The following is a 12,729-nucleotide window of genomic DNA, read 5'->3' on the forward strand; positions in this document are numbered from 1 at the left end:
TGCAGGGGAAGAATGAATTGCTGTACACATCTGTCTTGGTAGCTGGTATCTCAAATTGGATCGAATGACCTCGTCTGCTCCTAAAAGGTTTGGGTTTGGTGTAGGTTTGGTCATCTATGTCGAGCTGACCATTGCACACTCTATGCAGTGGATGAGCCAAACACTTACTTCTTGAGTCTTCCAAACTTATTTGATCGTAGGATCTTCGAGCAGAGCCTTCATTGTTGTGCCTCATCCTGTTCCTGTAGTCAGCTCCGAGTTTCCTCATGAGAACATCTCCTTTAATAACACCAAGACCATCCGTGTCATATCTGTCAGAAAGGACAAAGTGAAGGGGTGAGAGAACCTGTCTTTGCTCCAATTATTAAGAAAGCTCATCAGCACCTCTACTTCCTGAGAAGATTACGGAGAGTCGGTTTGTCAAGGAGGACTCTATCTAACTTCTACAGGTGCACAGTAGAGAGCATGCTGACCGGTTGCATTGTGGCTTGGTTCGGCAACTTGAGCGCCCTGGAGAGAAAAAGACTACAAAAAGTAGTAAACACTGCCCAGTCCATCATCGGCTCTGACCTCCCTTCCATCGAGGGGATCTATCGCAGTCGCTGCCTCAAAAAGGCTGGCAGAATCATCAAGGACCCACACCATCCTGGCCACACACTCATCTCCCTGCTACCTTCAGGTAGAAGGTACAGGAGCCTGAAGACTGCAACGACCAGGTTCAGGAATAGCTACTTCCCCACAGCCATCAGGCTATTAAACTTGGCTCGGACAAAACTCTGAACATTAATAGTAAGATTAAACGAGAACTTACCAGTTCGAAGTTTGATAGTCATTTTATGAGGAGTAACGTTGAGGGATTATGTGAAGAACCCGCCAGGACGCATGCGTGTCATTCTTCAAAGCAGCGGTGTGAAATCACAGATAACAGTAATGACTGAACATAGTAAGTTTAGAGAAGAGGATACCAGTGAACTTTATGATCAAGGGTGGGAGCGGAGGGCACGTAATCCCTCAACGTTACTCCTCATAAAATGACGATCAAACTTCGAACTGGTAAGTTCTCATTTAATCTTACTATTTTACTTCGGAGTCACGTGAGTGACTACGTGAAGATTTCAAAGCTCTGTGATTTCATGCCGTGGAAACGAGTCCATGCATCACATCTGCCTTAATTGACTAAGGGAGGAATTGTGTTAACATATTTAAACATGAATCCGACATTGAAAACCCATGATAAATTTATTAACAACAATTTATAGTTGTTAATATTTCATGGGGTGAAATCATAACACAGAACTTAAAATTGTTTCTGCAAAAGTTCCAGGTTTAACCACTGGTTCATAGTAGAATTGTTGGAACGTTTTTTCCCTAGACCATCCTGCTGTCTCCAGGATTTGGTCCATCGGTACGTCCAATTCCATAGCTGCCGATGTAGCTGCAGCCCTGCAGGAATGAGATTTGAATATGTTAGTATCCACCCCAGCTGTTGTTAAAACCTGTTTCAGCCATCTGGAAATAGTTTGAACCGACACCTTTTTGTGGGGTTGTTTGTGGCTGATTAGTAGTGCCATCTCATTGCCTCTGATATTTTTGGTGTTCTCTATGTATAACAATAAATGTCTTATTATACAGAGACGATCATCTATAGGGTAAGCCCTAAATTCTATTTTGAGGCCTGATGATCCTCATATCTCTGCATGTTCTGTTTGACTAATTCGTGAATATGAAAAATTATATTTCTTGTTGAAGAAGTCATATCGTCCAGCCTTAACTTATGTAAAGACTGTACCCTTTGTGCTGAGACCAAAGCCATCAGCATTACTGTTTTATGCGTCAGTTTTTGCAGGGACAGAGCTGTTGCTGGAGACCAGTTCCTTAGCAACGTTAGGACAATACTCACACCCCATATTTGAGAGTACCTGGTTCCTGGGGGATTGGTATTAAAAATTCCCCTCATAAATTTGGTTACCAGGGGGTGAGTCCCAACAGAATGACGCTCTGATCCTCACCACAGATATGTTGAAAGGGCACTTCTGGCGCAGTTAATGGCACTATAACTGAGCCCCTCATCATAATGGAGGCCTGCCAGGAATTCCAGAACAGACGTTATGTTCATCGTCCTGTAAGTGATGTTGTTTTTGAAACAATATATCTCCCATTTCCTGATGTATACCAGATATTGTTTTTTGGTGGACTGCCTGTGGGCCGCTGAGATAATGTTCAATGTTCGATCCGTCAGTCCCAGTTGCAGTAGAGGTATCTTTAGACTCTACAAATTAATAAGTTTGTCGTATTATGACATGGATGGCTATCCCCGTTACGGGATGAACCAACAAATCTGGTTGTTTCAGGATGGTGATACATGGTTCTAAGACCATGTCGAGAATCACAAGGAACCATGGTTGAGTAGGCCAATCGGGGAACTACCAAAATACCAGTCGCCGAGTCTTGTTGTATTTTGCATAAAACCCGACTGATGAGGTAGAAAGGAGGGAATGCATAGAAAAACAATTTCCCCCAATGCAGCGAAAAGGCATCTATCGCTGATGCCCCAGGGTCTGGTTCCCAAGAAACATAGTTTGGTAACTGATGATTGAGTCTAGATGCAAATAGATCGATATCTGGTACTCCGTACCGTGCTACAATATCAGCAATACTTTTTAATCCAACATCCATTCGATGTTTTCATTGAATTTGCATGACCTGGTGTCTGCCACTGAATTGAGGTTACCTGGTAGGTAAGTAGCTGATATCCAAATATTTTTCTGAATACACCATTGCCAAATTGTATTAGCCAGATTGTCACATGATGTCGATTTGATTCCACCCATATGGTTAATATATGCCACCACGGTGGTATTGTCAATCTGTAGTCTAACATGCTGGTGATGCATTCAAGAACAGTATGATTTTAAGCCATAGAACGCACCCAACATTTCCAGGTAGTTTATGCCAAGTGTCTGAAGTAATGATGCCTCCTGTGCATTCCATCTACCTCCACAGCTAGAGATGGAGTTGGTAGCACCCCAACCAAGCGCATTGGCATCAGTTTGTAGCACCACTGAGGGGTTGCTGACAATGATAGGGCTGGAACAATGCCGAATGTTATCCCTCCACCATTTTAATTCCATAATTGCTTTGATTGGTAGCTTCATTGGTCTGTCGAAATGACCAGCATTAATTTTGAGTGCTTGTATTTTTGCCCTTTGTAAATTTTGGTAATACAAAGGTCCAAATTGTGTGGCTGGAAAAGCAGCCATTATTTTGCTAATTACCCTTGCTACCAATCTAATAGATGGTTCACTGATGTCAATGAGGTTGTTGCAGGCCTCAGTTAAGACTGTAGCCTTGTCCTTTGGTAAAGTCACCGACATGTGAACTGAGTCAATTGTGAACCCCAAATAATCCATTATGGTGGAAGGCGTTAGTTTAGATTTGACTGGATGGATGATAAACCCCAGTTTCTCAAACAATTGTTTGGTGGCTGATACAGCTAGTTTAGCTAATTCCAAAGTTTTGCCCACAATTAATATATCATCCAGGTAGGTCATGACCATATGTTTTTGTTTCCGAAGAAACGCTAGGGCTGGTTTCAAAATGTTGGTAAACAGCCTGGGGCTGATGTTAAACCATTGGGTAGAGCTCTATACTGCCAGGGCTGCCCCATCCAGTTGAATTTTAAATAACGTCTGTGTTCAGTCCATATAGGCACTGAATAGTAAGCATCTTTTAGGTCGATGCTAGCCATGAAATAGCCTGTGGAAATCAATTGTTTGGCAGTAACAAAGGTTTCCATTTTGAAATGAATATACTGTACAAATGTATTCAATTTGGTCAAATCTATGATGATGCGACAACCACCATCTTTTTTGTTTTTGGTAAAGATATTAGACACAAATTCCAGAGAATCGTGTTGGGTTTTTTCAATAACCCCCTTAGCGTGGAGTCTCACCAGTCCAGCATGTGCTTCCAATTTTTCTTTTCGTGAAAGTACGAACGTTCGGTTCAGTACATGCTGAACTGGGGGCTATTTTTGTGCACAAATTCAATGGTATATCCCTGGATACTGTTTAGGATATAAGTGTCTGTTGTCAATGCACTCCATGCCTCCCAAAAGAAGTGTAATCTCCCACCGATATGTGTATTATCCACACTTCCTATAATTTGTAAGGGACCAGACCCACCTACCTCCATGGTTACCAGTGGAAAGTTTACTTCTTCCTGTGTAGTCTTCGAGGAGGTTGAGGCGCCGGTGGCTGGGTTTGGGTTTGGGGTTTGCGCATTTTCCACGAAGGCCGGTCTGGGCCATGGCCTAAAAAAGACCGCTGTCCTGTATGTCCGGCCTTTGAGCTTTCACCAGCTTCTGATTGTCTTGCTCTGCTGGTGGGTGCGTAAGGGTGCTGTCTTTGAGTGTAGGAGGTCCTTCCTGTTGTCGCCTCCACTGTGCGAGCGAATGCTGTGATCCCTGCTGTTAGTAATTTTAGTACTTTCTGGAGTTTTACATCCAGGCTTCTAACTCCTGCTCCGACGTGTTTCCAAATACAATTGTTCACGACTGGAACATTCAGGGATACACAAATTCCTGGTGCCAAATATTTGGCAGTGGTGTCCATCACAGCCTGTTCCTGTAGTTGCTTGAATGATAGGAAATCAATGCTGGATGCTAGTTTTTGTTCTAGATATTTTCCAGTCTGATCTGGCTGTATGTAATTGGACACTATGTCCAGTAGGTTTTCTCCTTCCTGCACCCCCTGCACACTTGTTGTTTGTTCAGCAAACCCCTCTTCAGGGTCAGCCCAGAATTGACCCCCAGTACTCCCCTCTGACGAGGGAGATGCACTGTGCAGCCCTATGTAAGGTGCTGCTGTGGGTGTTTTGTATAACCCATGGTGACTAGACTCCATCTCCCGGAGTCTGTCACGTTCTTGCAGTCCGACTTGTCAGAGTCAACGGCTCTGTTCCGTATAGCCTTCCCGCCCGGCCGTGGTGTTGATCTGGCCGGCGCGGGTGCCAAGTCGGGCACAGCTGATCCCACTAACGGTGATCTGGTGCCGTCAGCCGCTGCTAGCTGCCCGCAACTCCGCGGTCCTTCCCAGCCAGTGCAGCCCTTGTGGACTCTTGTCCATAGTTTCCCCTGTGAAAAACAGACACGGGAAACAAAAAACGACCACAGAGTAATTCCCTTACCTGTCGGTCTCGGTTTTAAACTTGCCGCTGCGGGGGAACGCTCCCCCCGCCTGCCGTTTCGACTTGTCAGAGTCAACGGCTCTGTTCTGTATAGGCTTCCTGCCCGGCCGTGGTGTTGATCTGGCCGGCGCGGGTGCCAAGTCGGGCACAGCTGATCCCACTCACGGTGATGCTGGTGCCTTCAGCTGCTGCTGGCTGCCCGCAACTCCGCGGTCCTCCCCAGCCAGCTTAGACGCAGCCCTTGTGGACTCTATTTTTGTCCATAGTTTCCCCCTGTAAAAAACAGCACGGAAAACAAAAAACGACCGCAGAGTAATTCACTTACCTGTCGGTCTCAGTTTCAAAATTACCGCTGCGGGGGAACGCTCCACCCCGCCTGTCATTTCGCAATGCGTGAAGCAATAAGACACGCATGCGTCCTGGCGGGTTCTTCACGTAGTCACTCACGTGAATCCGAAGTAAAATAGCCCATTATCTGTTATTTGCACTTTATCAGTTTATTTATTCATGTGTTTTGTATTTATATAATGGTATATGGACACACTGATCTGTTTTGTAGTCAATGCCTACTATGTTCTGTTGTGTTGAAGCAAAGCAAGAATTTCATTGTCCTATCAGGGACACATGACAATAAACTCACTTGACTTGATTATGGATCTAGTACGGCTGGCATGAGTCAGGTAAGCAATTACAGGCATAAAAGTGCTGGAGGAACTCAGTGGGTGAAGCAGCATCAATGGAGAGAAGGAATGGGCGACGTTTTGGGTCGAGATCGTCCTTCAGCCTGAAGAAAGGTCTCGACACGAAACGTCACCTGTTCGTTCTCTCCGTAGATGCTGCCTCACCCGCTGAGTTTCTCCAGCATTTTTGTCTACCTTCGATTTTTCCAGCATCTGCAGTTCTTTCTTAAACAGGCATAAAAGTAGTATTTGAGGGAATTCTTTGATTGAAAGGTACTGCATGGAAACGGGCCCTTCGGCTCATCGAGTCCACACTTGATCCACCATCACCGCTAGTTCCATGTTATCCCACTTTAGCACTCACTCCCCACACATTAGGAGCGATATCACAAAGGTTAAATTAAACCACAAACCCATACGTCTTTGGGATGTGAGTAGAAACTGGAGCACCCGGTGGAAACCCACGTGGTCAATGGATGAACGTGCAAACTCCACACACAAATAGCACCCGAGGTCAGGATCGAACCTGGGTCTCGGGCACGGAGAGGTAGCGGTTCTACCGACCGAGAAGCAACCTTCCGCCATCACCCTCTGCTTCATTCCATGAAGACAATTATCTATCAGCTATCTCTCCTTGGATGCCATGCGATCTAACCTTCGAGAGTAGCCTACCATGTGGAACCTTGTCGAATACCTTACTGAAACCCATGTATACAACATCTACAGCTCTGCACTAAGCCCCATGCTCTACTCCCTCTTCACTCACGACTGTGTCCCTGCATTCGACACCAACACCATCGTGAAGTTTGCAGACGACACAACAGTGATTGGGCTGATCACCAACGGTGATGAAACAAACTACAGAGCGGAGGTGCAGAACCTGGCGGACTGGTGCGCCAATAACAACTTGGCACTAAACACCTCCAAGACCAAGGAGCTGATTATTGACTTCAGGAGGTCCTATACTGGAGTACACGCCCCAATCTCCATTTACGGGGAAAGTGTGGAGAGAGTGTCCAGCTTTAAGTTTCTGGGCACTCACATTTCAGAAGACCTCACATGGTCCACAAACGCCGCTGCGCTGGTCAAGAAGGCACAGCAACGACTGTTCTTCCTGAGGACATTAAAAAAGACTGGTCTGCCCCAACAGCTGCTGACAACGTTCTACCGCTGCACCACAGAGAGCATACTAACGTATGGCATCTCTGTGTGGTATCTCAGCTGCACGGAGACGGAGAGGAGAGCTCTTCAGCGCGTCGTCAACAGAGCGCAGCGGATCATCGGGATAGAGCTACCAGCCTTGGAGGGCATCTACCACACGCGGTGCCTCAGGAAGGCCCTCAGCATCCATAAGGACTCATCACACCCCTGTCACGGTCTGTTTCAACTACTTCCCTCCGGCAGACGTTACAAGGCCTTCTACGCCCGAACCTCCAGACTCAGGAACAGTTTTATCCCAAGAGCTATAGTGGCTCTGAACCGGCCCAATTGAGTGCCCCCCCACCCACCCCCTTTGGACAGTCTCCCTCAGATGGTCACGTCAATCAATTCAGCTTGCTTATTTATGTATTGTATTTATTTACCTTTCTTGTACATCAGTGGAGCGGCACACTAAATCTCGTTGCACTGGCGTGCAATGACAATAAAAGATATTATTATTATTATTATTATTATTATTATTATTATTATTATCGACCTAAAGTCTAAAGTCTAGGTTTCATATCATTTATCACTGTAACATGTATGAGTAACTAAATAATTGAGTAACAGACTGAAAGAGTCTGAAGAAGGGTCTCGACCCGAAATGTCACTCATTCCTTCTCTCCAGAGATGGTGCCTGTCCCGCTGAATTACTCCAGCGTATCTTTGATTTAAATCAGCATCTGCAGTTCCTTCCTATACAAGTTTGAGTAACAAGTCACAGTAAGAGGTGATATTTACCAATACACTACAGCAGGGGGCAGCCTTCACAAGGGATGGCAATGGAAAGATTTTTGGAAGGTGCTGGTTGAGGTCCCATCAATTGTCCTTGTGCCGTGAAGAGCAGCATTCCAGAATAAGAACTCTGCAACTCACAGTGAGCACGACAGACTATGGAAAATGGGCTAAAGTTTCTATCAAGCAATGAAGAGCGAGAATAGAATGTGCAGGAATGAACTGCAGATGCTGGTTTACACCGAAGATAGACACAAAAAGCTGTAGTAACAGTCCCACTTGGGACGCCATTTGCACGTCATTTACACGACAGGCCGGTAGTGGCTGACGCGCGACAGTCGCGCGAAAATCGTTTAGCTGTACGACAGTCGTGCGCCAAGTACCCCTGAGGGCCCTGCCCCCTTTGGGAGCCATTTGCGATGTCGTTCGTACCTAGTCCGATCTCCGTGGCAAGGATTTTCCCGGGGAAAATCAAAGATACTATGGTGAAAAAATTTCAAAACTATGCGCGCTTTATACCCAGGTGGTGCGGCGCTCAAATGACGCGCAAATGGCGTGCCGACGGCGTATGGGCGGCGCATGGTTACGGACGTTGACGCACGGTGACGCATAATAAATTAGCATAGGCAACGTTCGTGCGTCATTGTACATAACCATACGTCACCACGCGCTACACGTACGCCGTCAGTGCGTCAGCGTAAACCATCAGTACGTCAGCGTGCGCAAGGGATATGTCACGCATGTGGCGCGCGAGGAATTAAAAAAAATATATATATTATTTTTATTAGAAGCAAATGTACAAGGATAAAACGATCGGCATCACAATTATACAATTATTGTACAGCTTCATTTTTAACCTTATAACCTAAATTTAAAAAAAAGAAAAAAGAAAAAAAAAGGAAAACAAGGAAAGAAGAAAAGAAAGAATGAAGAGATAAAGTAGAAAAGAACAAAAAAAAGACCCCTAAGCTACCAAAGCAGTGCAGAGGAAAGAAAAGAAAATAAGAAAAGAAAAAAATGAGATATACCTTCCCCCCCCCCCTCACCCATCATCGCATCGGATTTAGATCTAAATTTGTGTTTCACCATTCTGTTGTTGTAAAAATTCAGTAAAGGGTGTCCATGTCTTAAGAAATTGATCTGTTTTTTCCGCCAAGACAAGCCTAATGTTTTCTAAGTGTAGTGTCTCGGACATATCTGTAATCCACATCTTCACTGTGGGGACTGTTGTTTGTTTCCAAAATTTAAGTATTAATTTTTTCGCCATTATTAGGCAGTAATTGAGGAAACGTCTTTGAAATATCGTTAGCTTAGAGCAGGCCTCTGACATACCTAATATAATCAGTTTTATATCTGGGTCCAATTTAATTTTAAGTATTTTGGAAAAGGTATCAAATATTCCCCACCAGATGTTTTGTAACTTTGTGCAGGAAGCAAAAGAATGGGTTGTAGTCGCTTCTTGGAGGAGACATTTATCACAAATAGGAGAGACATTTGGGAAGATCCTCAATTTGGACTTTGAGTAATAGAGTCTGTGCAGTATTTTAAATTGTATCAGGGAGTGCCTAACATTAAGAGAGCAGTAATGTATGTATAAAAGGCTTTTCTCCCAACTATCCTTTAAGATTAGTAAACCCAATTCATCTTCCCATGCTCGTCTAAGCATTTCAGAAGATGGGATGTGTGCAGTTAAAAGGGGATTGTAAATGTAGGATATTAACTTGCTTGTATCCACCTTTCTATTCATGCATTCGTCTAATGTATCTAGGCCCATAGAATGACAGTCTTGTGTGTGTGTTTTCACATAGTCTCGGATTTGAAGATATCTAAAAAAATTACTAGATTTCAAATGATATTTCTCCTGTAATTCTTCAAAGGAGTGGATTTTGAGCCTCACAAAATCCTTTGTCGCCGCGCGTTACTGCGAGTCACTGCATAAGCCACCACGCCTCACCACGCGCCATGCGCCATGCGCGCGTTACAAAGCGGCAACCAATTTTTTGCATGTTGCGTAAATGACACGCAAATGACGCCCGTGGGACAGGCCCTTTATCATCGGGACAGGCAACATCTCTGGAGAGAAGGAATGGGTGATGTTTCGAGTCGATACCTTTCTTCAGACTTAAGAGTCAGTGGAGGGAGACATAGAGATATGGAAGGAGAAGGTGTGAACTGACAGGTCAAAGGGGACAATGCTCAATAAAAATGTAGAATGGTTCATTGTTAGCTCAGGGGAAGGTGGCAACAAGGCATACAATCAGTAAAAAAAGTGTATGTTTTGTGTTAAATGGTTTGTGAAAGATAGACACAAAATACTGAAGAAGGGTCTCGAACTAAAATGCCAACTATTCCTTTTCTCCAGAGATGCTACCTGACCTGCTGAGTTACTCCAGCTTTTTATCTATCTTTGGTTTAAACCAGCAACTGCAGTTCCTTCCTGCACTGGAGTAACTCAGCGGGACAGGAATGGGTGACCTTTCGGGTCGAGACCCTTCTTCAGACTGAGAGTCAGGGGAGAGGGAAACCTGCAAAACTGGTGTAAAAATGCAGGTGAAAACTGGGCAAGGTTTGGTGGGGTTTAGTATTACAATGAGGAGGTTAACGTTACCACGTATGATAATGAATGTTCACTTCTAGTTCAGAGATACAGCATGGAAACAGGCCCTTCAGCCCACCGAGTCCATACCGACCATTGAGCACCCGTTCATATGAGTTCATAAGTTCTAGGAGCAGAATCAAGTCTACTCCGCCATTCAATCATGGCTGATCTATCTCTCCCTCTGAACCCCATTCTCCTGTCTTTTCCCCGTAACCCCTAAGGCCCGTACTAATCAAGAACCTGTCAATATCCGCCTTATTCTATTCTCACTTTATGGAAGGAATGGGTGATGTTTCGGGCCGAGATCCTTCTTCAGACTCTTTCAGTCTACTTCAGTCTAAAATAGGGACTCGACCCGAAACATCACCAATTTCTTCTATAAAGTGAGAATAGAATATCTTGCTCCTCTCCAAGATTTTGTGCACAAAATAAAGATTATTTTAACTAACCCTGTGTTAAACTTTAGACTTGAGGATTACAGTGCGAAACCAGGCCCTTCGGCCAACCGAGTCCGCGCCGACCAGCGATCCCCGCACACTAACACTATCCTACACACACTAGGGACAATTTACAATTTTTTTTACCAAAGTCAATTAACCTACAAACATTTACGTCTTTGGGATGTGGGAGGAAGCCGGATCCCCTGGAGAAAACCCACGTGGTCCCGGGGAGAAAGTACAAACTCCGTACAGACAGCACCTATCGTCGGGGTCGAACCCGGGTCTCTGGCGCTGTGAGGTGACTCTACCACTGTGCCGCCCCAGATATCCACAATAATAATGTTTATTCTCAACTTCAAAAAGATGGTGGGTGAAGTCATCTGATTTGGCCATTCCTACCTTCTCCACAACTTTTCAAACTCTTCATCTTCCATGTGAAATCCCAGTTGCTTCAACACATTCCTGAACTCAGGAGCGATGATCCTGATAGGTCCTTCGGAGTTCTTCTGAGGCAATATTTCGGGCAGCTCTAAAATCCTAATATTGGGCAGGAGATCGTAAACGGAGTCACAGGTAATCAGAAACAATTTCTGCTCATAAATCCCTACATCCACCAGATTCGAACACTGGGAGCAAGTTACAGCCATCAATTATCCAACCAACTTTTAGATTTGTTTAGAGATACAGCGTGGAAACAGGCCCATTGGCCCACTGAGTCCACGCCGACCAGCGATCCCCCAATACTTACGCTATCCTACACACACTAGGAACAATTTACACTTATACCAAGCCAATTAGCCTACAAACCTATACGTCTTTGGCGTTTACGTTAGCTCAGTTTAGAGATGCAGCACGGAAACAGGCCCTTCGGCCTACTGAGCCCACGCAGACCAGTGATCCCCGCACATTAACACTATTCTACACACACGGGGGATAATTTACACATACACCAAGCCAATTAACCTACAAACCTGCACGTCTTTTGGAGTGTGGGAGGAGACCGAAGATCTTGGAAAAAAAACCCACGCTGGTCACGTGGAGAAAGTAGAAACTCCGTACAGGCAGCACCCGTAGTCGGGATCGAACCCGGGTCTCTGGCGCTGTACGACAGCAACTCTACCGCTGCGCCACCGTGCCGCCCGTCTCTTGGGGATGTGTGAGGAAACCGGAGCATTCACATTCAGGGGGAGAAGTTAGAATATAGAACAGCACGGGACAGCAACAGGCCCTTCAGCCCACAATGTCCGTGCTGAACATGACGTCAGATTAAACCTATCTCCTTTGCCAGCTCATGATGCATGTCCTTCCATTTCCATCATATCCATGTATCTATCTAAAAGCCTCTGAAACACCACCGTCATATCTGCCTCCACCACCTCCCCATGGCAGCATGTTCCATCATCCTTTATATAAAAAAACTGCCCTAAACATTTATTTTAAACTCGGCCCCTCTCATCTTAAAGCTATGCTCTCTCGTCAAAGAGTTAAAGAATATTACAGCGCGGAAACAGGCCCTTCAGTCCAACTTGCCCACACCGGCCGACATGTCCCATCTAAACTACTCCCACGCCCATCTTCTATATTATATAATATTAAAACTGTGTGCCTGCTGGCTGGCTGCTGGCTTTCTGCCTGACTTGTGGTTGCCAGCCTGTGGGTGCCAGCCTTTGATTCGTTGCTACGCCAACGTCAGGCCCAGAGACGCCGACTTATTTTCCATTTCGGTAGAGATTTCACTTTTCATTCCAAGTATCCACTCCTCATGGATACTGGCGCCCGCATCTCGCCTCAAAGACGCCATTTAAAAACAGCCGAACTGCTGATTCCTGAGCCGCTTGAGTTGGAGGACCACGTCTCCCGTAGGGGCTACGTGTAGGCAACGGCTGCG

General features: G+C 45.3%; 1 protein-coding gene across 1 annotated transcript in view; it reads right to left on the reverse strand.

Moving 5' to 3' along the window:
- The window catches only part of LOC116971587 (EF-hand calcium-binding domain-containing protein 6-like), an 89,129-nt gene that overhangs the window by 57,712 nt on the left and 18,688 nt on the right, over positions 1-12,729 (reverse strand). Inside the window, exons 6-7 of the mRNA XM_033018821.1 lie at positions 11,241-11,378; positions 169-311 (exon numbers count right to left, since the gene is read on the reverse strand). Coding sequence (XP_032874712.1) covers positions 169-311; positions 11,241-11,378 — 281 coding nt within the window. The remainder of the gene's footprint in view (positions 1-168; positions 312-11,240; positions 11,379-12,729) is intronic.

Source organism: Amblyraja radiata, chromosome 3 (genome assembly GCF_010909765.2).
Source record: "Amblyraja radiata isolate CabotCenter1 chromosome 3, sAmbRad1.1.pri, whole genome shotgun sequence".
Lineage (NCBI taxonomy): Eukaryota > Metazoa > Chordata > Chondrichthyes > Rajiformes > Rajidae > Amblyraja > Amblyraja radiata.